General features: G+C 40.1%; 1 protein-coding gene across 1 annotated transcript in view; it reads left to right on the top strand.

The window, feature by feature from the left end:
- The window catches only part of LOC137257461 (monomeric sarcosine oxidase-like), a 33,844-nt gene extending 13,605 nt beyond the window's left edge, over positions 1–20,239 (top strand). Inside the window, exons 2-10 of the mRNA XM_067794791.1 lie at positions 526–662; positions 4,590–4,656; positions 6,550–6,606; positions 6,977–7,108; positions 7,647–7,860; positions 8,584–8,750; positions 18,678–18,864; positions 19,424–19,557; positions 20,083–20,239. Coding sequence (XP_067650892.1) covers positions 526–662; positions 4,590–4,656; positions 6,550–6,606; positions 6,977–7,108; positions 7,647–7,860; positions 8,584–8,750; positions 18,678–18,864; positions 19,424–19,557; positions 20,083–20,239 — 1,252 coding nt within the window. The remainder of the gene's footprint in view (positions 1–525; positions 663–4,589; positions 4,657–6,549; positions 6,607–6,976; positions 7,109–7,646; positions 7,861–8,583; positions 8,751–18,677; positions 18,865–19,423; positions 19,558–20,082) is intronic.
- The last annotated feature ends 6,256 nt before the right edge of the window (positions 20,240–26,495 follow it).

The following is a 26,495-nucleotide window of genomic DNA, read 5'->3' as shown; positions in this document are numbered from 1 at the left end:
TTTAGTATGACGTGGCCAAGGATCGAACCCGCGACTTCCACTCTCCGGGCGGACGCTCTAACCACTACACCAAGGAGGCGTTCTATTAACGTGAGGCTTGTGACGAACTGGTACAGTTTGTTAAACGATATCGGTTTAGATATGAAGCACGACCTTTTTGATATTGACCCCTTTCTCTTCGCAAGTAATAAGCAAATATGTTAATGCAACAACAGCTAGATACGTCTTTTAATTCTTAGCTTTATAAGATTGTTCGTTAATGGTGTTAAACAGGGAGGACCTATCAGTTGGATGTTTTTCGTTGCAGACGCTCGGGACCCCTGAGACCACGTGGTTACCTATCTCATTTATTGTTTGTGTCGGGCGATTTGATTGGGTAATATCTCAAAGGCGGTCCTATGAGGAAAGTTAGGAGGAGTCAGTTCAGTTATCATATGGTATATCACTGCAGAATAGGAATATAACAGCCTTACCCATGTGCCTGGGATATAGACTTTGCTAGGCATAGGGCCACACCTGCGTCAGGTACAGACATACGTTCATTTCGACCTACATAGCGTACAACATGTCGGGCAAGACTCGTTATTTTGACACTATCGTCGTCGGGTGTGGAGGAATCGGCAGCGCCGCAGTGTACTGGTTGTCAAAGACATCGTCTTCAGGTATATGCACGCTTGCTATTGAATACCGCTCACATTCACTTTTGACGCCAATAGTTTGACATGCCTTTTTATAGGAGTTCACTGCATTGTCTTTGCGATCTTGAGTAAAACGCATTATGTAATTCAGATCGATAAAATGTAGGTCTGACAAGGTAAGGGCGGGCTTTGTCTTTCTTGTGTCCTTTTCTGAAGGAGAGATTGAGTTCAGTTTCGCCGCTTTTAGCAGTATTCCAGCAATATCCTAGTGGGAGATACCATAAATAACCTTCACATATTGTACCCAACATGGATAATCGAACCCAGGTCTTCGACGTGACGAGCGAACACTTTAACCACTGGTCTACCCCACCGGCCCCTGATGTAAAGAAAATAACTGCATTTGAGTGATCGGATCAATGTTCTTTATATCAAGTGAGGGGAAGTGGTTAAAGCGTCACGCTGAAGACCCAAGTTCGATTCCAAACATGGTTATAATATGTGAAGCTCAGCTCTAGTATTCACCGCCGTGGTATTGGAATTTTGCTGAAAGCGGCGCGAAACTAATCTCAGTCACTGACTTTAGGTTACCTTGAGATGAATTCAGATCGATAGCCCTAGAGAGTTTTATTTATTCTGTCTGTATGTCACATCCAGATGTGTTCGTATTTAGTTGTGATTCATGTGAGAACTTTCTATGGACATTGCTCATGGTCATGGCTGTATTCCAAGCATACATTACAATCCGCTTACCCTCAAGTGTGACGATCCAGGGCACGGCGAGACTTATCCTATGTATGATATTATACTATTAGATACAGTAGGGCCGGTCAAGTAGCTGTGGGTAAACATACCTTTGAGTAGGCTGGGATTATTGACATTCAGTCTATTCTGCTGACGCGGCATAATTACTAAACTGTACACTCTGCTTTCATAATAGATGTGTAGCGTTCAGGAAATTTGGACTATTTCACAAGGGTTAGTCTAAGAGTGTAAAATCGACGAATTGTTACAATGTCCAAACTGTAAATATCTCGCGGATAGTGTCGGCAGTCATTTCCAACAGACATTCGTTGAAATCACCGCTCGACGTACTTGTATTGTTAAATGGAATTGTTTATTAAGAAGTTTCGACTCATCATATTGTAAGACAGTTGTCGCTTACATACATGACAGCTTCAAATCGTTTTGATGTGAAACTCTAGCGCATATGGTTTGATTAAAGTTTACACTGATGCAGATGTTCTCCACCCATAAAACTCATGTACAAAATAAGTAGTGAGGTTTGTTTCCTCTAACCGTTATATTTCAGATGATGAATATTAAATTACAAAATATATCTAAACATAATGAAAATACCGTATGTGTGTGTGTGTGTGTGTGTGTGTGTGTGTGTGTGTGTGTGTGTGTGTGTGAGAGAGAGACTTTATCGGTAGCAAGCTGCCCTCTGATACCTGCAGTCGTCGACTACACGGTAGATACAGCCGCAAACTGTTGTTCAGAGTTGCTTCCCTTTTTAACGCCAGAATCCAATGACCACCACACAGACGGATAATAACAATACACTATACAAGTACAATAAAACAGTGAGCCGCCCTTTCTCGGCTACAAGAGACTATTAGCTAAATTTATATACACACAAAATGAGAACCATACACATATAGAAAATATTATTTAATTACTAAAAACAGATAAAAGCACAACGGTAAGATAGCATAAAATATACATATACATACACAATCTTAAACCGTTATTTTAAACCATATAACACTTGTTTCCGCTTGTGAAGTAAAAGCTTGCTGAATTTAGCAAACTAACACAGTATTCGGATTGACTAACTGTAAAATCATTTAAAGTATCAAGTTATTCAAACATTTACTGAAGAGTCTAAAGCGTATATCATTATAAAGGGGATAGTTTAGTAAAACATGGATTTCATCTTCATCCTTACAATAAAAACATGTTCTTTGCTCCACCAGTGTATCATTGTAGCGACCAGTCTTTATGTGTATATTGTCTACTCCGCATTTGATATCACTCTTAAAATGTCTGTATAGTCGCAGCATATTTCCTCTCTCTCGTCTACTGTGCGTCCTCTGCACCTCAGTTTGTCAACTGGTTCTAAAACTCTTCTGGACTTTGGATTATAGTTCAGTTGTGATGAATCAGGATTCAGGATTCCGGATTCCGGAAGTGGATTACCTTGGATTTGGCTTGATTTGCACTCATCCTGTTGTCCAGACAACAACAGTTAAACAGTCCATCATCAAGTTTAGGTTTTCCCATTCTCAGCCAGAAGGACAACGTCATCCGTGTGGACAAGAACGTTTAGAAAGTGGTCATTGATTTGGACACCAAGTGCAAGCTGATTTATATGACTGATGAGGTCATTGATGAAAATGTTAAAAGGCAGGGGTGATAGCAAACCACCTTGACGAAGGCCACATTTCACGTCGAACCAGTCCGTACATTCAGTATTCCCTACTCCATTCAGTATTCACACAGCTGCGCGTAGAATCATCCAAGACACAATAGCACCGTACATCTTGTCTTCAATTCCACTCTCAGTTATTTTCTTCCATAAATAGCTCTAACGACACAATCATATGTTTAATATTAGCTGCTTAATGGTGACATACTTAAGTTGTATGAACACATCAGACCTGTGTTTTCTTAGTATTTTGGGGGTGTTTTTTTCCACCTTTTTGTAATCTTTTGCTTCTACATTCAAATTTCAGACTAGTGAATTATTTTGTGGGCAAGTAACTTTCAGACATAGCAGGCCCGACTGGGTCTTAAAGTTGGAAACTATTTCGCACACTGTGTGAGACCTGCACCACTTCGGGCTTTTTTCCAACAATAACCTGATATGATATACTATTCACACCGGAAGTACCCGGCATACCGAACTCAGTCTGAGCGAGTGGGCGAACACTCAAGTGTAGCGGAGACTTTATTCACTGATTGGTTCATTTGCCGATACGCTCATCGCTTTTTGTTTCTGGCATATAGCCTGATAACTTCAAATTGCATGTAGTCATTGACTGAAGTTGTGTGTTGAATATTGTCATTAGCAGACAGCCAAGGAGACACATAGGTGTCAATAAAACAGACATTGAGTTTGGTCTGTGACGAGTAGACAAGTTACTTGTTTGTGTACACTTCCTTATAATCCGGGCATCTCGGTTAAAGTCGCGCACCTGGGGTGAAATTAATGAATCGTTTGAACACCGATATCGTGGGGTTATATTTTTTCGTCGCGTTTTTTCAACTTTATAAGTTGAATTTGCACTTTTGATGATTTGTTGGTATAAGTCCATACCCATCCTCGATATCTCCAGGGTATACGTTCCGATCATTCTCTACTATACCCTGGACGCATGTACGGCTCAGATCGATAAATTTATTACCTCCCTTGGCTGGTTTTTTTTATCCAAACAGGGGTCTACGCTGGAAAGTTGAGCGAACCAATCACAACTCACTTTCGCTTTTCAAATCATCTAACCGATTAAACTTGGCAACACAAACCATGCAGAGGTTCTCTGAAAGAGGTAGAAGGAGTTCTGTATGACTTCTCAGTCGCATGGCGAGCATACCCTAGCAGTTGCGACCGCTACCTTTGTTGCCACTGGCAAGCTCGGTTATAACTGCGGCCTAGCTGGATGATGTGAGGATGCAGAGCCAGAGGTAATAAAATTATCGGACCCTAGATGCGTCCAAGGTATAGTGGCGACTTATCGGAACGTATACCATGGAGATATCGAAGGTGGCCCATACCGAGAGGTATCAGAATTTGCAAAGTTGTGCTTTTCGCTGCATGGAATCTGTATGTCTATGCAAGAAAACCTCTCCACTGTTGTTAATCTACCCAGTCCAAGGTATATCAGCAAAACCGTCACGTTTTATCATGAAATAAGCTGGTAAATCATTGACATTACCATTGTATTTCAGTTTTGGGTTTGGAACAATTTGAACTTGGGCATGGAAGAGGCGGTTCAGATGATGTTTCTCGGGTTATGTAAGTACAGAACTCTTAAAAAGTGAAGGTCTGTATTGCTCTATACATTCTCTTGAAAAAGCCATGCACACATGAACTAAATACATGATAATCCGTCGTCAGAAGAAAATTCAATTTGCAAAAATGGCTGCAAGAGATTTTCGAACCCAAACCTTCACGTCCCGAACCTTGCAATTATTCCCTGCACGTAGCTGGAGAGCATTTCAGTTATCTATGAAATGGAGTTAAATGTTTTGGGTTTCCATTATTATGAGTAACGAGTGAAGTCTGTGTCAATCTGTACCAGGGAACCTATATAGAGGGTGTTGTAGAATATCCCTGGCTGTACTAATGACTAATTAGTCTAGGTTTAAAATCCCATATGGCCGTGTGTTCCTTCCCATCCGCAACTGTTTATCATTGCTAAACAATTGTTAAACGGAACGATAGTAAACTGACTATTTCTGTGTTCATCAATAATTTACGTTAATACGTCGCGCAGTAGGATTTCGATCCCGGATTTATTCTCCGTGTTTCGTGGATATGTTTAGCTGCATTTCCATCCCTCCACATTCCTACTGTGGAATATAACAATTCTTCTATATAACCCATCACTAGAGTAGCGTGTGTAGTAGAGGTGCTGCTTTTGTTCCCTAGGCTGTTCCGTTTATTTGCTCATACAACTTGCTGCTGAAATAAAGGTATTGTCTTCCAGCATAATTTCAATGAGTCTATACATGATGGACGTATCATTGAAATTGCGATCAATGGCCAATTTAGCCGATTTGCACATTTTCAAATCCAAGATCATGAGGTATATCAATGGATACATTTTCACGTCACATGTTACTAGAATATCAACCCTAAGTTTTTACTTAGGTCAGTTGATTTAAACAGTGTGTATCAGCTTGAAGGAAACTTGGAACTTTGTGAATGATTTCAGTATTGTATCTGTGAAGTTGCTCAAACACTGAGCAAGACTATTCGGTAGGTCTAAATGTTACGTCTGTGGGATTTCACATTTTCATCATTCTGTTCCATTACTGCTGAGTTTAGTTTTGACTTTTGTATATTTTGGGCATAAAAGTTTGCAGTCTGAAGATTGTATTTCGATAAATAATTATTTCATTGATCTCGTTTATATTTTCTTCAACTCAACATCTTTCTGGTTGTTCCTTTCCCGATAGATTTACTCGTCATATGATAATTCATTCACTTTACTTGCACAGAATTCATAAGAACCCATCCTTCACCTTTATCAGTCTCATTGGTTACATCAGAATTATCAGTTTTTATTCCTGATAGTCCCTCTCTCTCCTCAAACGATAAAGACTCTGTTGGAATTATCGCATGTTTCTCTCTACTCTGTTACTTTTGTTTCCCACTAAGTGACAATGAGATCCATGAATTACGTTTGATGTCACATCGTTCTCAGTGTTGACTATGTCATTCTTTGCTGAAACTGCAAAATGTTCTACAAAATATTCAAAGTCTCAGTCGTCTACAGAAATGATGTATATTCACTTTTTGTTGTCCAACCGCCTTAGTGGGCGATTTCGAACCCTACCCTTTCGAACCCTACCACTATAAAACCAGCTTAAGTCTTGGCTAGTAGAAGCAGCCACACATCCACACGCATGCCCGTCGTCATATTAGCGAAATATCCTTAAGAACTACGTTAAACCCTATTTCACTTCACCTTCAAATGTTCTTTGTTCTGATTTGGCGTTGACGTTGGCGTTGGCGTTGGCGTTGGCGTTGGCGTAAATTTCAAGCCCAGCTGTCATAAAGTGATTTCCGTATTTGTTAACTTCTGTTTGGGGAGATTGATTACTTTAAGATCAATTCGAGTAACTACCTTCGGACTTCGCTTATGATGTGGCGAATGATATAGTTATTATGTTATATTTCCAGTCGCTATGGTTACCACGACGAGGTATACAGTCGCCTTGTTCATCAGGCCTACAGCGCGTAAGTTTGCATGTGTCCTAGAATTGTCCAACAGTCGTATATATATAGAGAGAGTAGGGAGAATATAAGTATGCACATGCAAAGTAACTAAACTGAATTTTGCAACCAACGTTCATCTCGAAAGATGAAGACCCCTGCCAAAAGTATTCGTGAAGTGAGTTTGGGCCGTTTGTTTCTTCAGCATTTAAAATTCAGATAAAATGTGACGAGTAAAAGATGTATTTGTTGTAGGTAACATATCATTTATGTAAGTCTAAATGTAGAAGGATTGTTTTGTAATTTCAATAAGGATCTGCTCTGATGGCAAATTCTCGTATTTTGATCATTCGTATGTTGGAATACAAATGTCTAATCATAGCGTTTAATTCAGATGGGAAACCCTGGAACGAGAAAGTGGGCTAAAAATCATCCACAGAACGGGAGGCTTGCAGCTGGCGAGAAAGGGGGAAGGTGACCACGTGCTGGAGACGTACATGGCTGCGATGACCAGAGATAACGTCAAGTACGACATCATATACAAATAAACAAACAAACAAACAAAATCAGAGGAAAAAGTACATCTGCTCTTCTCTCGTGTCTTTATGTAAAAGAAGTTCATGTCATTATTAGATACAGCGCATACCTGCTTTCACACATGGTGTGCTTGAACCATCTAGACTTTTACCAACCCATAACAAAAATAGAAGACACGCGAAGATATGGGTTAGAATTGGTCTTCAGCAACCCATGCTTGCTTGTATTGGGTGAGCAGGCTTGCTGACACAGGTCATCGTATGTTGATCACGGGATTGTCTGGTCAAGACTCGATTATTTACAGACCGACGCCATTATAGAGGGAATATTTCCGAAAACAGCTCTAAACAACCAACTACAAAGTAGAATTTACATTTGGCTAAAATGAATTGCTGGTACATGAAAAGTTGTAGATCCATGCACAGCTGATCGCAAAATGAAAAGTAATGAATCAATAAATGCAATAATAATGTTCATAAGTTTCAGATCATGCGAACATGAAGTTATTCAAAAGTTTTGGTTTTCAGATTTGATCGCTTGACAAATACGGAGTTGATGCGGCGTTTTCCTCAGTTCAATCTGGAGTCAAACATTGTGGGGTTTTACGTGGAACATTCCGGGATAGTAGACGCCACTATGGCTAATGCAGCTCATATCCAGTTAGCCAGGGGGAATGGGGCAACTATCATAGACAGGTGCCCCGTCACTAGGCTCCACAGGGCTAACAATGGTAATATCGTGGTAAGTATTTAAATTTAGCATTACAAGGGGTGGGGATGGCGGGGAGCAGGAGCATTCGGTTTGATTGTGGAATCGAATTTACCGTATGTTTGTAGTGAGTGAGTATGGTTTTACGCCTCTTTCGGAAATATTCAAGCAATATCACGGCGGGGGACACCGGAAATGGGTTTCACACATTGTACCCATGTGGGGAATCTGGTCTTCGACATGACGAGCGAACACAGGAACCTCTAGGCTACCACACTGTCCCTGTATGTTTGTGGATGTGTCAGCACAGTACCTGTGCACTAGGGTTTGGTCAGACGGCAAATGTATCACACCGATATCACTCGGACTGCTTACTCACTTAAAGTTGTCTCACTTTGAAATGTTCAAAATGGCCTCAGAAGCGCAGGTATCTTGTTTTAGGACAGAAAAAACACACCTGTTTTCAATGTAGGCAAATATCCTAATAAATGTACATGGTAATTTCAAGGATGTTTTCGTTTTTGAAATGTTAAATGCTTGCTGTATCAAATTATTTCGGATACTTTTCAGAAAGAGTTTATAATTTCATTTCAGACAAAATTGAAGATTAAAGATTCAGAGCGGTGCTTATTTTATGCACGAAAGTATATGAAGAGATATGGGTACATTTGGTCATTCAGTTTTTGAGTTCCCCTCTATGATGTTCTTTTAAGCAAAAGCCATGCGAAAATTTTCACCAAGACATCTGTTGAACAGGTCCACACCACGAAGGGCGTGTTCGAGTGCCGGAAGGTGGTTGTGACGTCTGGGGGGTGGCTCAACAAGGTTCTGGGGACGATCGGCGTCCATGTCCCCGTCACCGTCACGCAGGAGCAGGCGACGTTCTACGCCACGCCGCACATGAAGGAGTTCACAAAAGACAGGTAATTATCATTACGCAGACTGCCTACTGTCACCCTTCGGTGTATTGACCTGGGATCCGGTAGGAGATTCAGATGAATTTACCTCTGATAATCGTACAGTGGTGAAAATCACATAAAACTGGGATACAGAGCAAAACTTTCACTATTATCCGACTTCGATATAGGTTACCATTTGCTGTTCACATGAAAACACTTGAAAATGTATAAAATGAATTTCATTTGTTGTCATGGGTACCAGCAAAACACAAACTATAGTATTACAATAGTACTTTAAAATCAGAGAATGAAATGTTATAACGTTGTTGAAAAAAAATATCGTATTCTGTTGGACTTTGAGACTAAACATAAATTTGCTTCGAATATACAAATGACAAAGAATAAGGTAACTCACAATGTGCAACGACGATAAATGTCTATATAGTCTGTTTGCAGTTAAAACGTATTGATGAATTTCTCTTTAGACAAAAAGTAAACCAGTGTAAAGTAAGTTCAGTGAAACTTAGATTGCGAATCTTTGTATAATTTTACCCTCACAATTAAAATTTGAAGTCTCAGATTTTTTTCAACCTAGGATAACAGTTGTTTGACAAACAATCATAGATTCAAATCGTAATTATTGGTTTGTATTACAAGGGGGTAAGTGCAGCAGTTAGAACAGTGAAACAAAAGCACCTGCCGTACGTGATGAGGGTAAACCAGCCCGACTTGTTTCATTTAATGTGCATACCCCCTTGTAATGCAAACAAACAATGCGACTTGAAACTGTGATCGTTTGTTAAACAACTTGTATACCAAGTTGAATAAAATTCTGAGATTTAAACGTTCATCTGGCAAAGTGAAATTATGAGGATTCGCGATCTTAATTTCTATAGTCGATTTACGTTTTTGTTTAAAATGAAATTCATCGGTACGTTTGACACTGTGATCGCATACTGGTGAATAACTTGCGCATGGTTGGCATTGCCATTGCCCGCCATAAAGGCAGATGAGATACACACAGATGGGCCGTGTTGGCTTGTGCTCAGCCTCCGATCGTGTCACGGTCAGTCTGTATCTTGATGTGTACACGTGAGTGTGTTGGTATTGGTACTGGATGATCAAGGCCTTTCTCAACAATGTGGCGGTGGTCTGAACCAGACAATCTAGTGATCAACAGCATGAGTATAGATCTGCACAACTCTGATACTATGACACGTGTCAGTCAAGTCAGCAAGCCTGACCACCTGATCCCGCTAGTCGCTACTTAAGACAAGCATGTTGAAGACCGATTTTAACCCGGATCTTCACGGTGCACCTGCTATGGGCGAGTATCAGACTAAACTGATACGGACTATAGACTAAACATTGTAATACCTACGTAGATTATATCAACTTCTATGTAAATGATGTTTTATCTGTGAAGAAAATACTCAAAAAGATGATACATAAACTTACATTAATATCATAAAACAAAGAAATCAATGCCTGTTATAAACTGCCGACTTGTTAACCGCATTTAGTAATGGACAGTAGTTCCCCGTCTTTTTGTATAGCTTCTAGTGTAGGCAAGCTCAAGCACAGGCTCACAGGACATTGACCTTAGGCGATTGTGAGCTCCAAAGTAGGCACACCGGCTTTTGTGTACACGCTTTAAGATCACGGTGTCAAATTTCAGTGGGATGAGAACTTTCCGGTGATGTAAATGTATACCTCAGCCATTGATTTCAGTTAGGTTTTGAATATATGAATATCGAAATATTGGTTGAAGTCATGGAGATATCCTTAGTAGTTATATCGTAAAGCAAGTTGATGAAACTGGTACATAAACTACACGAACGCCTGAAAATTCAGGCGTAAATTGTGAAAGCACAGATGCTCAGAAACACGTCACAATTTAATTCTGGACTCACAATAGTCCAGAAACTCTCAGCACTGTGGCCACTCTCTCACAAGGGATTTCGCAAAATTAAACAGGCAGCTGTTATGTATGTGTGCTAAGGATGAAAAAATGAAAAAAAATTTTTTCGAAAACTCAAAATTTAAACTCGCTCCAATGGGTCGCGCCAATGGGTAGGCCCATGGGCAGGCCCATGGGCGAAAGTGTTTCATTTCATCCAGAATGAATGTTTTGGAGGTTGTAAATGAATGAAAAAATGTTAATAAGTATCATGACACAAATTTCAGCTTGTTGTGACTTGACTCTGCTAACTGACAGCGATTTTGAAAAATCTCGCCCATGGGTGAAAAACATATTGGCCCATGGACGAGAATAATTAATTTCATTGAAACTACATGTTTTTTTTCCAGGCTGTGCAGTTTTTCAATAAATGAACGTGTATTTATTATTGTCTTGACACGAAATTAAGCTTATTTTGACTTAATTCGGCTAATTAAGAGTGATTTTTCAAAAAGACTCGCCCATGGGCGAAAACCATTTGGCCCATGGGTGAGAATAAAATAAAAAAGTACATTTATGAGTATCATGACAGAAATTTCAACTCACTTTGACTTAATTCTTCTAAATGAGAGCAATTTTGAAAACTCTCGCCCATGGGAGAAAGACATTTTGGCCCATGGGCGAGAATATTTGCCTTCACTCAAAATACATCTTTTCCTGTGGTTTTGGAGGTGTAAATGAATGAGGATATATTTATATGAGTATCATGGCACAAAATCCAACTCATTATGACTTAATTCTGCTTATTGAGACCGATTTTAAAAAACATCTCGCCCATGGGCGAAAAACATTGGGCCCATGAGCGAAAATCTTTCCTTTTCACTCCAAATACATCTTTTCTAATGTTTTGGAGGATGTAAATGTATGAAAGTGCCATTATGAGTATCATGACACAAAATTCAACTGATTTTGACTTAATTTTGCGAATTCAGGAAGATTTTTAAAAATATGCCAGAATAATCACTTTTACTCAAAATACATCTTTTCCCGTGTTTTGGATTTTGTAAATGAATGAGGATATATATATATGTATCATGGCACAAAATCCAACTCATTTTGACTTAATTCTGCTAATTTGTAACAAGTACAAGAATCTGGACTTCCACTTAAATTTTCATAGCTTTTTTTTATTGTCTTGGAGGTTGTAAATATATGAATGAAAGTGTGTTTATAATTATCACGACAAAAAAAAATGAAATCATTCCGGTCTTAAAAATAGATGAAATTCTAATGACAATTCAGTTTAATTTCGTGAGTTTAGTTTTATGTTGCACTCAGTAATATCCCAGCAATATGGCGGCAGTTTGTAGATAATCGAGTTTGGATCAGACAATCCAGTGACCAACAGCATGAGCATCGACCTGCACAATTGGGAACTTATGACATGTGTCAACCAAGTCAGCGAGCCTGACCACCCGATCCCGTTAGTCGCCTCTTACGACAAGCATAGTCGCCTTTTATGGCAAGCATGGGTTGTTTAAACCTTTTACTTCCAGCAACATATACAATACACTTAGAATACTAAGCCTTGAGATTCTTTTGAATTTAGGTATTCTATAAATATACCAAAATTCAACCTATATCTATGAAGTTGAAGTTATTTGTGAAAGCCCTAATCAAGAGTGACCAAACTCCAGTGACTATGCTGGGACACAATGATAAATGGTGTTGTGAGATCTTTAACCTGTATTGAAACATGTCTTGCCAATTTCGCTGACATTCACCAAATGTACCTGCCTAGTAGTTTTAAGTGTACCTACCCAGTTTAGCATGTTTCGTTTTAAAAGTGTGGTCTCCATTTTTAGTAATTCCCGTTTGCCCGTTCCGGTTTTTCCTCGTCCGAGGTTTTATGGGGTATTCTCCCATTTGTCAGACCAGAAATTATCTACAACAGGGGTAGGTCACTCGCTTGTTTCCTTTACCATTTGTACTAATTAGTATGCGCCTCCTCATGCTCCAATGCACACAGTGACCTGATTCGTCTCCATCGCAACTTAGGCTGCGTTTAACAGTACTTCAGTCAGTTTACTGTATCAGTCGAAATCTTACAATGAATGAATGAATGAATGAATGAAGAGCAAGAAGTATATGTGAATGAATGAAAGAAATAATAAAAGAAAGAAGTACATATGTGAATGAATGAAAGAATAAATGATACATCACGGCCATCCCTTCCAAAACATGCTAAAGAACGCAAAACTATCGTTAGATCACATGTGTTAACATCAGCTTGTTATTGTCTCCCTGGTCAGGCGTAACAATTGTCAGACAGGTTAAAACAACAAACTATCTGGTTGACTGCACAGCTACCTGTTGACGTAGTATACCCACAACACCTACTTTTCCTGCGTAACCTTCATCTACATCACCACCCTTAATATATTGAGCAGAGAGCACAGAAGGCCCAATAGCTGTAACCACTGAACCGTGGCGTCTCTCTGCTCCCAAGTTCCCAAGTGGGGGTGTCCTTTTCTACCTATTCCATTGATCTTTAAAACATCTAACAAGCTCAACGCATGCATTTTTTTACTCAAATGTGATGTTATACATATCATAAGAGTATTTTTTATGTGTTATTCAGTTGATAAATTATTATTTCATGATACATATATGTACAATATTTTGCTTCGATTCTGTAACTACCCACATTATGACATTGAGACCATTCTGATTTATCTAGTAAAATACGATTGTATAGTTTTGAGTTTGAATCTTGACATATTTTACCGGTTTGCCACTTTTGCACTCTACCTTTTTAAAGGGGGCGTGCATATTTTGGTGGTTTTTAGTATTCCATCTATTCATTTGGATTTATTAATTTATTTGTTTTTGTTTTGTTTTTTACTGCTAGTGGGCCTGTTAGTCTGCTTTGATAACTGTAAATTTATTCTGACGTTTGACGAGCGGAACATGAAGTGTTGTTATCATGTATGTTATGTAATTATATTATTGGTATGGAGCGGCATTGATATGTATGTTTATGCTTGACAATCCAGTCCCGATTACTTGAGGAGATTAGTTTAAACTATACATTAACGTATCCATACTATTAATGTGTAATCATTATATCGGGCTATGAGGAATACGTAATGTAATCAAGATTGACTTTGCGTTTACTTTTCTATTTTTTAAATAAATTTTCACTATTTTTGCTACACAGATTTACTTTGGCTTCCGTGATTGTTGTCTCGAAGTATTTTAGAAATTATGTTGTTGAGACAACTGGAACTGTTGATCTGCAGTCTTTCAAAATTCATTTTCACGAGATATATTCTCCCTTTTTACCAGTTCTCAGAATGAACATATAGCTGTTTACAAAAAGGTATCTTCCCGTAAAATAAGTAGGACGAAACGTGAAGCATAGCAGCGCATTTGCCATAACTGAAGTTGTTAAAATGATCCTGAAAACTGTCATTTTCAACATTCACCTTGCAAGCAATTTTACCAAGAAACTAAATAACTCATTACTACTGGAAGGAGTGAACTGAAAGCCCATTTTAACTGAAGTCACTGATTGAACTCGCTAACATCGATTCACTTACATTCTGGTACACGTGTCTTATTTCGTTTCCTGAGGACACACATTTTACTTTTTTTATAGAAAAGCCGTGTCTAATCCCATAAAACAACACCGTTGTCACTACACCAAACGATTTTGAACTCGACCCAAAACAAAGGTTTAACTTACAGGACTACCTGTAAGATATTCCTTTCTTGATAACGAGTTTAACAGCTACGCCGAAATGCTGCTTACCTTATAAGAAGTTGTATATCCATAGAACTTTCGTATTTTTTTCCAAATGATCATGACCTGAACAGATATTACTTTGTCAGAGACTTCATGAGTGATTTTCAAGTTCTAATCCACACACTGATTTCCACTTTTTCATCATTTTGACTTTTATCTCAGTTTGTTGAGTATCTCAGCATAACTCGCAAAGACAATGGAAACTGAGCGGAACGATGACGCTTTCTGTTTCTTCCGCGTTCACTTACGTAATTTCCGCAAAGCGCCTACGACAATTTGCACCGAAAAAGTCATGTCTCGTCCGCTGGTCTTGTTTATTGGAGTATAACAGCTGCCGCTTTCATGTGTATTTGACTTGTCATGTACAAAATTCATCCATGGATCACGTTAGGTCATTAGGAGACACCAGCTTTGAAATGAACAGGTGTTCGTGAGTGTATATGGATGAAAAAGACTGATTGCGCAAGACGCGCAGCCAAATATCTCACATTCAAAGGAAATCTCGAATTGATTGTTCTATAAGGCGTCGAGCTGACCGGTTGGTTTTGGTGTTGTGTATAAACCTCCTTTGCAAGAACTTTGTCAAGCATACCTGCTTTGTCCTTTTGCAAGACCTGCACATATTAGTCTTTGAAAGACATTGACATTTATGTGCAGGTGCTCTGGAAAACCTTGTCCGCCACGATATTCCTTCCAATTTAGTTATTGTGTGCATGCTGCATTTCAATTTTGGAAATGTGCTTAAAACATATTTTGATTCTCAAAAAATGTGGTTCGTTTAGCAAGCAAAATATTGCTTTGATTAACACTTCACCAGTACTATACAATATTACAGAATACACAAAACCGGATACACAAAAACGACAAATTATAGCATTGTGATTAGGGGTATATGGGGTTATAGGAGTCCCTTTTTATTCACCGAGACAAGTCCTACACGCCCTGGTGGGGTGTGGATTCGGGGAGGGGATAACGGAGGAGATGACCAAGACACACGTACTCCATACGCTATCATGGTCTTCCTTACTGCTTGAAGATCGACCTTTTCTCACTGTGGTCTATGATGACTTCGGTGAACGGAAAAGAACTTATTCACTGTGAAAACCAGAAAATAGTTGATCCGTCCACGATTTTATCATAAAACACAAAGCTTGATTTTTTAATTTTTTAACAGGAAACTAATTAACTTGTCAAAAACCTTCTCACAAATGTTCAGTGTTTCTACAAAGAGCTAGTCAGACACAACAAACCATAATTCTATTTTTCATGTTTACTTATATGATAGATGTATTTGATGTAATGATATGTATGCATATGTTATTATATGATAGTTCATATGGATGACGACACATGCTTCATTTATATTTTGTATTATATGCTGTATGGGTGAGGTACTGTAAAGCTTGTTCACCAGTCCCAATCAGAGTTACAAAACACACAAATACAACAACATGGAGATGTGTGGAGAAAATAGAGACATATGGAGAACAGCAATGTCATAACTGAACAGAAATCATTCCCTCTATTGGTGAAGGCTGTGTGGGATTAGTTAAACAAAGAAATCTAGTCGACCATGCCTCCTAATCCTCTTACTCCTTAAACAAACGACTTGCCTGGGCTGTCTAAAATTGAATTGAAATTTTGGTAAATTCGATGTCTCGGGTAATACGTAAGGAGGTAATCAGGTGTCAACACTATGGCGTTCGACGCTCCGGACATGAAGGAAAACCAAATACGTTATAAAGTACAGTAATGTGGTCACTATGAGCGAGGCAGACAGTCTGATGAGCACAGCTCATTACGGAAATCTCTTGTCTTTGGAGCTGCTCGTTGAGACGCTGAAGCCTTCTGTCAAGATCTTCTTTATTCTTTATTGTGGCCACTGTCTCACAATATGCAGTTTACATTGCTCACAGACCCTCGATTCACGATGACGCCAACTTTCTCGACTACTGTTCGTGCGACGACTATCATTCAGGAATTGGTTCCGCAGCTCATTCTTTCACCGAAGTCTGTGTGTATGTGTTTTAGGTCGTTAATTAGCGTAGACACGAGTCTTCTGCTATTCTCGGGCATTCTCGGGCACAAGTTCTCCAAGGTATTGGCAAGACATGTTTCAATACAGGTTAAAGATCTCACAACACCATTTATCATTGTGTCCCAGCATAGTCACTGGAGTTTGGTCACTCTTGATTAGGGCTTTCACAAATAACTTCAACTTCATAGATATAGGTTGAATTTTGGTATATTTATAGAATACCTAAATTCAAAAGAATCTCAAGGCTTAGTATTCTAAGTGTATTGTATATGTTGCTGGAAGTAAAAGGCTTAAACAACCCATGCTTGCCATAAAAGGCGACTATGCTTGTCGTAAGAGGCGACTAACGGGATCGGGTGGTCAGGCTCGCTGACTTGGTTGACACATGTCATAAGTTCCCAATTGTGCAGGTCGATGCTCATGCTGTTGGTCACTGGATTGTCTGATCCAAACTCGATTATCTACAAACTGCCGCCATATTGCTGGGATATTACTGAGTGCAACATAAAACTAAACTCACGAAATTAAACTGAATTGTCATTAGAATTTCATCTATTTTTAAGACCGGAATGATTTCATTTTTTTTTGTCGTGATAATTATAAACACACTTTCATTCATATATTTACAACCTCCAAGACAATAAAAAAAAGCTATGAAAATTTAAGTGGAAGTCCAGATTCTTGTACTTGTTACAAATTAGCAGAATTAAGTCAAAATGAGTTGGATTTTGTGCCATGATACATATATATATATCCTCATTCATTTACAAAATCCAAAACACGGGAAAAGATGTATTTTGAGTAAAAGTGATTATTCTGGCATATTTTTAAAAATCTTCCTGAATTCGCAAAATTAAGTCAAAATCAGTTGAATTTTGTGTCATGATACTCATAATGGCACTTTCATACATTTACATCCTCCAAAACATTAGAAAAGATGTATTTGGAGTGAAAAGGAAAGATTTTCGCTCATGGGCCCAATGTTTTTCGCCCATGGGCGAGATGTTTTTTAAAATCGGTCTCAATAAGCAGAATTAAGTCATAATGAGTTGGATTTTGTGCCATGATACTCATATAAATATATCCTCATTCATTTACACCTCCAAAACCACAGGAAAAGATGTATTTTGAGTGAAGGCAAATATTCTCGCCCATGGGCCAAAATGTCTTTCTCCCATGGGCGAGAGTTTTCAAAATTGCTCTCATTTAGAAGAATTAAGTCAAAGTGAGTTGAAATTTCTGTCATGATACTCATAAATGTACTTTTTTATTTTATTCTCACCCATGGGCCAAATGGTTTTCGCCCATGGGCGAGTCTTTTTGAAAAATCACTCTTAATTAGCCGAATTAAGTCAAAATAAGCTTAATTTCGTGTCAAGACAATAATAAATACACGTTCATTTATTGAAAAACTGCACAGCCTGGAAAAAAAACATGTAGTTTCAATGAAATTAATTATTCTCGTCCATGGGCCAATATGTTTTTCACCCATGGGCGAGATTTTTCAAAATCGCTGTCAGTTAGCAGAGTCAAGTCACAACAAGCTGAAATTTGTGTCATGATACTTATTAACATTTTTTCATTCATTTACAACCTCCAAAACATTCATTCTGGATGAAATGAAACACTTTCGCCCATGGGCCTACCCATTGGCGCGACCCATTGGAGCGAGTTTAAATTTTGAGTTTTCGAAAAAATTTTTTTTCATTTTTTCATCCTTAGCACACATACATAACAGCTGCCTGTTTAATTTTGCGAAATCCCTTGTGAGAGAGTGGCCACAGTGCTGAGAGTTTCTGGACTTTTGTGAGTCCAGAATTAAATTGTGACGTGTTGACAGATTATTTCCCGTACAAAATACAATCTTTTTACCGTAGGACAAGTTTCTTCAGTAAGTTTCACCACATCCTCAAAGAACCTATACGAACTGTGTCCTACGCCTCTTGACAAAAACACAAAATACCTGTTGTATCAGTAACATGTGTCATTATTCACACCTGTTGCCAATATCTGTTTTGTTAATTCTCGATCTCAATTAAGTATATGAGTGAGTTTTGTTATACGCCGCTTTTAGCAGTATCCCAGCAATATCACGGCGGGGAACATCCAAAATGAGCTTCGCACATTGAACCCACTTGGGAAATCGAACCTAGGACTTCGGCGTGACAAGAGAACGCGTTATCCACTAACATGTTACCTATATAGGTTTCCAGTGTGGTGTTTCCATGGGTCCCGTTACGACATTTACGGTCTCCCCATCCACGGCAACACAGGGACCAAAGTCGGCGTCGACGCTGGAGGTCACGCGGTCACCGCCGACACCAGGACGTTTGATCCCGATCCAGTGCGAGAAAAGGCTTGCACTGATCTCGTCAACGTGATCTGTCCTAAGGTAAATGCATGACATAGACAGTTCTCTTTTTATATAATATGCTACAAGGCTATTCAGGATGAATAGACGGGTAAACATCAAATGTCTACCGTTACACCATAAATGCCACGGTTGCCCACGAGAAATAGCGCATTGTAAGTACATTGTGTTGCGAATATTTTTAACATGTATATTTGTTTTGCCAGAGTGACTAAGAGCAGATTAGGTTTTCATTTAGGCAACCCAGACATGTCAAGGTGGATCCACACTTAGGGGTTCGATACCCGTGTCTTCGACTTTACTGCTTGGCCACCCGTCCTTAACGTTCCTTGACTGCATGTTATAAACACCACAAAACATACAATTAACGAGACGGAGATTATTCTTGTCATTATATGTTTTTCTGTGCCATGAGCGCAGGAGAATCTCTGTGAATACATACGTGAATAGGGAGGTGAGGTGCCCCAGTGGTTTAAGCATGGACCGTCACACAGAAAACCCACGAACAGAACTGTGTGAGGCATTTTCTTCACTAACTAACTTCCTTGTTTTTCATGACGGTGTACGCCATTGCTTTCAGTTTGCGGGACCGATCCTCAACACCAGGACCTGCCTCTACACTATGCCTCCAGACAGGAACTTCGTAGTCGACACATGCGCGTACAAGGGCTGGTCTGACGTCATCGTTTGTTGTGGCGCTGGACATGCGTACAAGTGAGATATCTTTCGCTGTTTCATCGTTTCAGTTCGTTATGAAAATAGTTCGTGTAGACATTTTAATAAAAATATATACCAGGCGTTATTAATTAAGACGATAACTATAGATAACTCATGCAAAGAAAAGTTTGTCAGAAATAATAGTACTACGAATGTCATCATAATATTAATGTGTTCACAAACGTGACACATCATGCTATACAGACAAAAAGTTTAAACAGCACTTGCAAACATCGGTTATTTAGACCAACCCCCTAAGTTGAAAATGATATTAAACATGAAGCAGTCGGTGTGTGGTGTGGTGTGTAGCGTGGTGTATAGTGTGGTGTGGTGTGGTGTATAGTGTGGTGTGGTGTGGTGTGGTGTGGTGTGGTGTATAGTGTGGTGTGGTGTGGTGTGGTGTGGTGTGGTGTGGTGTGGTGTGGTGTGGTGTGGTGTGATCACTCATCTTCATGTATGGATAGTTTTTTTTGTAACATCTTCGCTGATGGCGGATTTCAGTGTTCATGGTTCTCTTTTCAGGTTTGCAGGGATTCTTGGTAAGATCCTTTGCGAACTCGCCGTTGATGGGCGAACCCAGTATGACATCAGTCGGTTCAACATCACCAGAGACGCCATTCAGGATCCCACCTTTAAACCAACGTTTTTCATGGGCAGCGGTATGGAGGCGAAACTATAACCGGAAATTACACCATCAAGCCAAATTATACTATTAAGCCAAAGTACACACACTATCAAGGGTGTGACGTTAAATATTAACTCACTCACTCACTCACTCATTCACTATCAAGGGTCAAATTGATCGATGCATATACTTTTAAATGCGATATTATTCACATATCAAATCGGTATTAATGTACAGAGTTGTCGTATGTTCATGTGATCCCAGGTCAGTACGCTAGTTAAACTTTGGACTCTAACCTTCCACGACAGCTGGTATCATCAGTATAGTGTTTCATATATAGTCTCTTTATTTGTACATAGCTTGATCGAATGGCGATGTTCATCTGAGAATAATGACAATCTCGACAGATACAGTACTCTACTACTCATAATCAGTACTTATCACGAGGGAATTCTGGAATACCACGTGGAACCGATGTGGTACTTATAACGTGACAAAGCGAATATATATGTATACAAGATAAATCTTTAAGTAAATAATCAAATAGATCTTTGCAGTTCATACTATAATCGTATCTGTATGCCCCTGTGAAGACAATGATTGCTCCAGTATGTCCTTCTCATGGCAATGATTGTATCAGGATGTTCCTGTCTTGGCAATGGTTGCACCGGGATGTTCCTGTCGTGGCAATGATTGCATCGGGATGTTCCTGTCTTGGCAGTGATTGCATCGGGATGTTCCTGTCTTGGCAGTGATTGCATCGGGATGTTCCTGTCTTGGCAGTGATTGTATTAGAATGTTCTTGTTTTGGCAGTGATTGTATTAGAATGTTCCTGTCTTGGCAATGGTTGCATCACGATGTCCTTCTCCTGGCAATGATTGTATCAGGATGTTCCTGTCTTGGCAATGGTTGCATCGGGATGTTCCTGTCTTGGCAGTGATTGCATCGGGATGTTCCTGTCTTGGCAGTGATTGCATCGGGATGTTCCTATCTTGTCAGTGATTGTATTAGAATGTTCTTGTTTTGGCAGTGATTGTATTAGAATGTTCCTGTCTTGGCAGTGATTGTATTAGAATGTTCTTGTTTTGGCAATGATTGTATTAGGACGTACCTGTCTTGGCAATGATTGTATCGGATGTTCATGTTTTGGCAATGATTGTATTGGGATGTGTTTGTCTTGGCAATAATTGTATCAGGATGTTCCTGTCTTGGCAGTGATTGCATCGGGATGTTCCTGTCTTGGCAGTGATTGTATTAGAATGTTCCTGTCTTGGCAATGGTTGCATCAGGATGTCCTTCTCCTGGCAGTAATTGCCTCAGGATGTTCCTGCTTTGGCAGTGATTGCATCAGGATGTTCCTGTCGTGGCAATGATTGCATCGGGATGTTCCTGTCTTGGCAGTGATTGCATCGGGATGTTCCTGTCTTTTGGGTGATTGCATCGGGATGTTCCTGTCTTGGCAGTGATTACATCGGGATGTTCCTGTCTTGGCAGTGATTACATCGGGATGTTCCTGTCTTGGCAGTGATTACATCGGGATGTTCCTGTCTTGGCAGTGATTACATCGGGATGTTCCTGTCTTGGCAATGATTGTAACGTATGTTCTTGTTTGGGCAATGATTGCATCAGAATGGTCCTGTCGTGACAATGATTGCATCGGGATGTTCCTGTCTTGGCAGTGATTAAAGCGGGATGTTCCTGTCTTGGCAGTGATTGCATCAGGGTGTTCCTGTCTTGGCAATGATTGTATCAGGGTGTTCTTGTCTTGGCAATGATTGTAACGTATGTTCTTGTTTGGGCAATGATTGTATCAGGATGTTCCTGTCTTGGCAGTGATTGCATCGTGATGTTCCTGTCTTGGCAATGGTTGCATCAGGGTGTCCTTCTCCTGACAGTGATTGCATCGGGATGTTCCTGCCTTGGCAATGATTGTAACGGATGTTCTTGTTTTGGCTATGATTGTATAAGGATTTTCCGGTCTTGGAAATTATTGTATCAGGATGTTCCTGCCTTGGGAGTGATTGCATCGGGATGTTCTTGTCTTAGCAATGATTGCATCGGGACGTCGAGATTTGCCGACGGCAGGACCTATGTGTACCACAGACGAGGTGCACGTCAAGCTCCACTCTGCGTCAGTGAAGTTGACCGATTTGGTGGCGGTTCGTCATGGTTTGGGGACGTTTCTACGCACACTGACGTTCTCCTCTTGTTGTTGTTCAAGGGAACTTAACTGCTGTCCAGTACAGGGATCATGTTTTGCAACCTGTTCTGCAGAGACACGCCCCTGGACTAACGTCAACAGGTCAATTCACCACAGACCTTGCAAGATCTTCAACATGTCCTTGCTGAGCAATGGCGACGTCTTCCTCAGGCAGTGTTCACAAATGTTCTGAGATCCATGAGGAGACGTTGTGTGGCAGTACGAGACGATAGAAGTGGACACAATCGTTACTGAACACCTCAGTTCCCTTGTTCTCCATTCTGTGAACTTCATTGTGGCGGGTAGTCCAAATGTTAAATGTTATCAACGTTAAAGACAAACGGCGAGATGTTGCCTTGAAATAAATATTAAATTATGGTCCCCAAAATACTGAGTGTCAAGTTTTCATTTTTCTCAGTATATTAGTGTAGTTGTGCATTCGAAATGTGTTGTCTGGGACGTGAAGGTGTCCTTTTGGACGGTGACTTTGACATGTATTCCTTGCTGCTTGTTTTCATAGTAAGAACGTATTTGCCTCTTATGCTTTGTTTGTTTCAGGACGTGTCCTCTAAACATTGCCTGCAACATATCGTTTCTTGGTAGACAGTGCTTGCACCTTTACGGATCTAGTGAAGCAGTGCTTGATGTTCTAGTGCGCATGGTTCTTGCAGTAGGAAGTTCATGTCTGTAGTTTTCTTCAGAAACACTGCTTGTCGTAAGAGGCGACTAACGGGATAGGGTGGTCAGGCTCACTGACTTGGTTGACATATGTCATTGAATCCCATTGATGTTCATGCTGTTGATCATTGGATTGTCTGCTTCAGAGTCGATTATTTATAGAACGACGCCATATAGCTCAAATATTGCTGACTGACAATAAACAAACTAAACTAACAAACTGCAACGGGTTTTGAAAAAGCATGTTCCTGTGAACACTGCATGTAGATCAGGATATATACACTGACTGTAAAATTAGGTCAATGTCCTTAAGGTGCTTGCAACTGGATATTCCAAACGATATTATAGTGGACAAGGAACAGCAGAAAGTCATGATTCCCATAACTGACACTACAGAAGGCCTTCGCCAGCAACAGCCAGAGTAAGATTGCACAAGAAAGTGTAAAGTTGCTCACAACAAGGGGGGCGGTTGAGTAGCCTAGTGGTTAAAGCGTTCGCTCGTCACGCCGATGACCCGGGTTCGATTCCCCACATGGGTACAATGTGTGAAGGCCATTTTCTGGTGACCCCGGGTGTGATATTGCTGGAATATTGCTAAAAACGGCGTTAACCTAACTCACTCACTCACAAGGGTGAGGGTGCATGCGTCCGATACAAGGCATACTTATTGTTGTTAGGCAACTAGGTTAGTCATTGCCATTTCGCTGACCTCGACACAATTGAAACCTAAATTTAGACTTGAAGTTTTATAACGTTAAGCCTACACACGGGCACAGGTCAAAGGTGGTATAGCGTGTTTCTTGTATAAGTACAAACAGGTGGTCCCACGCTAGCTCTGACACATGATAAGACAGGTATGCCGACGAATATATTAACATGGAACAAAAAAAGAGTATGAAACATACATATAGCTATATTCAGCATCTTTCGTTATAAATACAGCTGTCGGGTTCAGTTGCAAGATCACGAATGAATTTTATACATGCTAGTGCACTTAGGTAAAGCTGTCCTTCACTAAATCTACAGTTACAGCACTGTCTTGCGATGAATGACAATGCCACAAAACACAGCTTTTCTGGCAATATACGCTCTTCAAAAAAGAAACGCCAAATGAAATTAAAAAATGATACTTACAATTTTGTACACATATGTAAACTCAAACAATTTTTTAGGGTTGCTCGTTGTTTCTGGAAGGTTTTAGAAGATCATGCTTGACCAAAAGCAACCAAAAATGATTTTGAACGGTTTTATCAATCAGCATTGTCATGATGTACGTGGATGTCATGCAGCACGAATATCAGGCACAATGATTTGTTTCTCACGCGCAAAATATGAGAACAGCATGTGACCATAAAGACGCAAATGAATCTCACAATTTCATCTACGATCTTTGCAAGTACTGTACACGAAAATGGGACGTCTGAACGCTGCCGATCGAAATCAGGCAATTGGGCGATTGCAAGCTGGCGAATCAAAGATTGAGGGGGCATGGATCTGGAACGTTCATTCCAGCACAATAACTTGATTGTGGGATCGACTTCGTCAAACAAAATTCGACAAATGACCGTCGAAGATCAGGAGGACCTAAAGTCACCACTCCTGCCCAAGATCGGTACATGCGGGTAACCCACCTACGTGACCCCCAATGTACCGCCCGGGACACAGCACAAGAACAGTTTGGAGCCCGAAGAGGGTACGATCAGACAATCAGGAACCGTCTCCGATAAGTAGGAATACCTTCCAAACGTCCAAAACTTGCCCCCTCCTTGAAACGCCTACATCGCCGTCGACGAGTGAGATGGTGTAACACGGTGCTGCCATGGAACCTGGCAAACCGGAGGCGCATATGGTTTAGCGATGAATCCCGTAATCATTCGTTATATTCCTACGCTGGGTCTAACAAAACCTAGAAGGAGGTCGCGTCAGAGGTACCGGTTTTCAGAAATAATATTGCTATATGTATCGTTTGAAAACCGTATTTACCGGAAATACCGCGCAGATCTAGGTACTAGTCACATTGTCTCATAACAAGTTAGTTTGTTATGGGTACCCGAAGGTTTTGAAATGTCACTATGGTTGAAATACTTTCTGCGCCTATGTGGTGGTTATTGGTTGAATACTCCAAAGGAGCTGAGAGTGGCCTAACAAACACGTTTTAGGGCGTTTTACCAAACATGTTTCAGGGCGTTTGTTCGTCGTGAGGGTGAGATATAAATTATCTGGTGAAGGAATAGTTCGTGGTACGTTTCCGACTGAATTATACGCAAATGTCATACGGTGACAGACCCAGGTCCTCGCACAAAGGTGAATCCTCATCCCGTTTGGAACACGCCAAAAATATGCAAAACTAAATCATCTGCATTAAACCAAACTCAAAAATTGTGGACAAGTGGGGCAACCCTGCTGGAAACACATGTAAAATCTCTCGATTCAGCAAAAATTCAAGACACGTAACTCGTGCTAGTTTTACATCACATCAGCCGTATCAGTCAAATATTATATGGGTACTTTTTTCAAATTTCAGTTGCTCACTTAATAATGTGATGATTTAAATCGGGCCCCCTAAGTAACAAGGAATTACAGCAAATTTGAAGGAATTGCTTCTCAAATGAAACTCGCCAAACAATTGCAGCGTGTTTCAAGTATTACCGACATTGCTTCCGATAGGGGCAATGTGTTTAGGTTATTACCGCTAAACTACCGATATCGCTGCAATTGTTTCGCGAGTGTGCTGCACTTGTTTACATTTGAGCTGCAAAAACAAATAAATGATGTAGAGACGGATACTGTCCTGAGTGCGCACGAGCGGGCATATACCAGTCTAAGTAAACTTAGCCCCAGTGTCATTCGTTACACTCCTACACTGGGTCTAACAAAACCTAGAAGGAGGTCGCGTCAGGTAACCTTTGAGACAAGTGACATTCGCACATACCTTTTGAACTTTTACCCACGCAAAGGTATGCACCCGAACGATTCCGGATGATTTCTTCCGGGTGATGCCCACAGAGCACCTTACAACAGTGAATAAACGGTCGCTTAAAAAAGCGTTTCTTTTGGCAATATTCAAGGATGTCAGCTAGAGAAAATATTAGCTTATGGTAACCATGTCAGCAGAAACCAAAAAGCATATTACTGCAGGTCAAATATCAGTGCTATATGCGGATTTTCGTTTTTCGTTTGTTGAGAGATCATTGTCAGTGGCCGGTGTATTTTGCAAGTCTCGCCAAGGAGCCTGTATAGAGGTATGGTTGTAGACTATCCCTGGTCTCACCAAACCCCAAATATTAGCCGTTGTCTGATAAGTTAAGTCCGTTTAGCCGTCTCGCATTTGATTGGATGGTCATGGGTCGCTCAAAGGTTACCTGACGCGACCTCCTACTAGATTTTGTCAGACCCAGTGTAGGAGTGTAACGAAGTTTACTTAAACTGAG

The sequence above is a fragment of the Haliotis asinina genome, chromosome 12 (assembly GCF_037392515.1).
Source record: "Haliotis asinina isolate JCU_RB_2024 chromosome 12, JCU_Hal_asi_v2, whole genome shotgun sequence".
Classification (NCBI taxonomy): domain Eukaryota; kingdom Metazoa; phylum Mollusca; class Gastropoda; order Lepetellida; family Haliotidae; genus Haliotis; species Haliotis asinina.
Note: the sequence above shows the minus strand (reverse complement) of the source record. Positions and strands in the feature narration are given on the sequence as shown.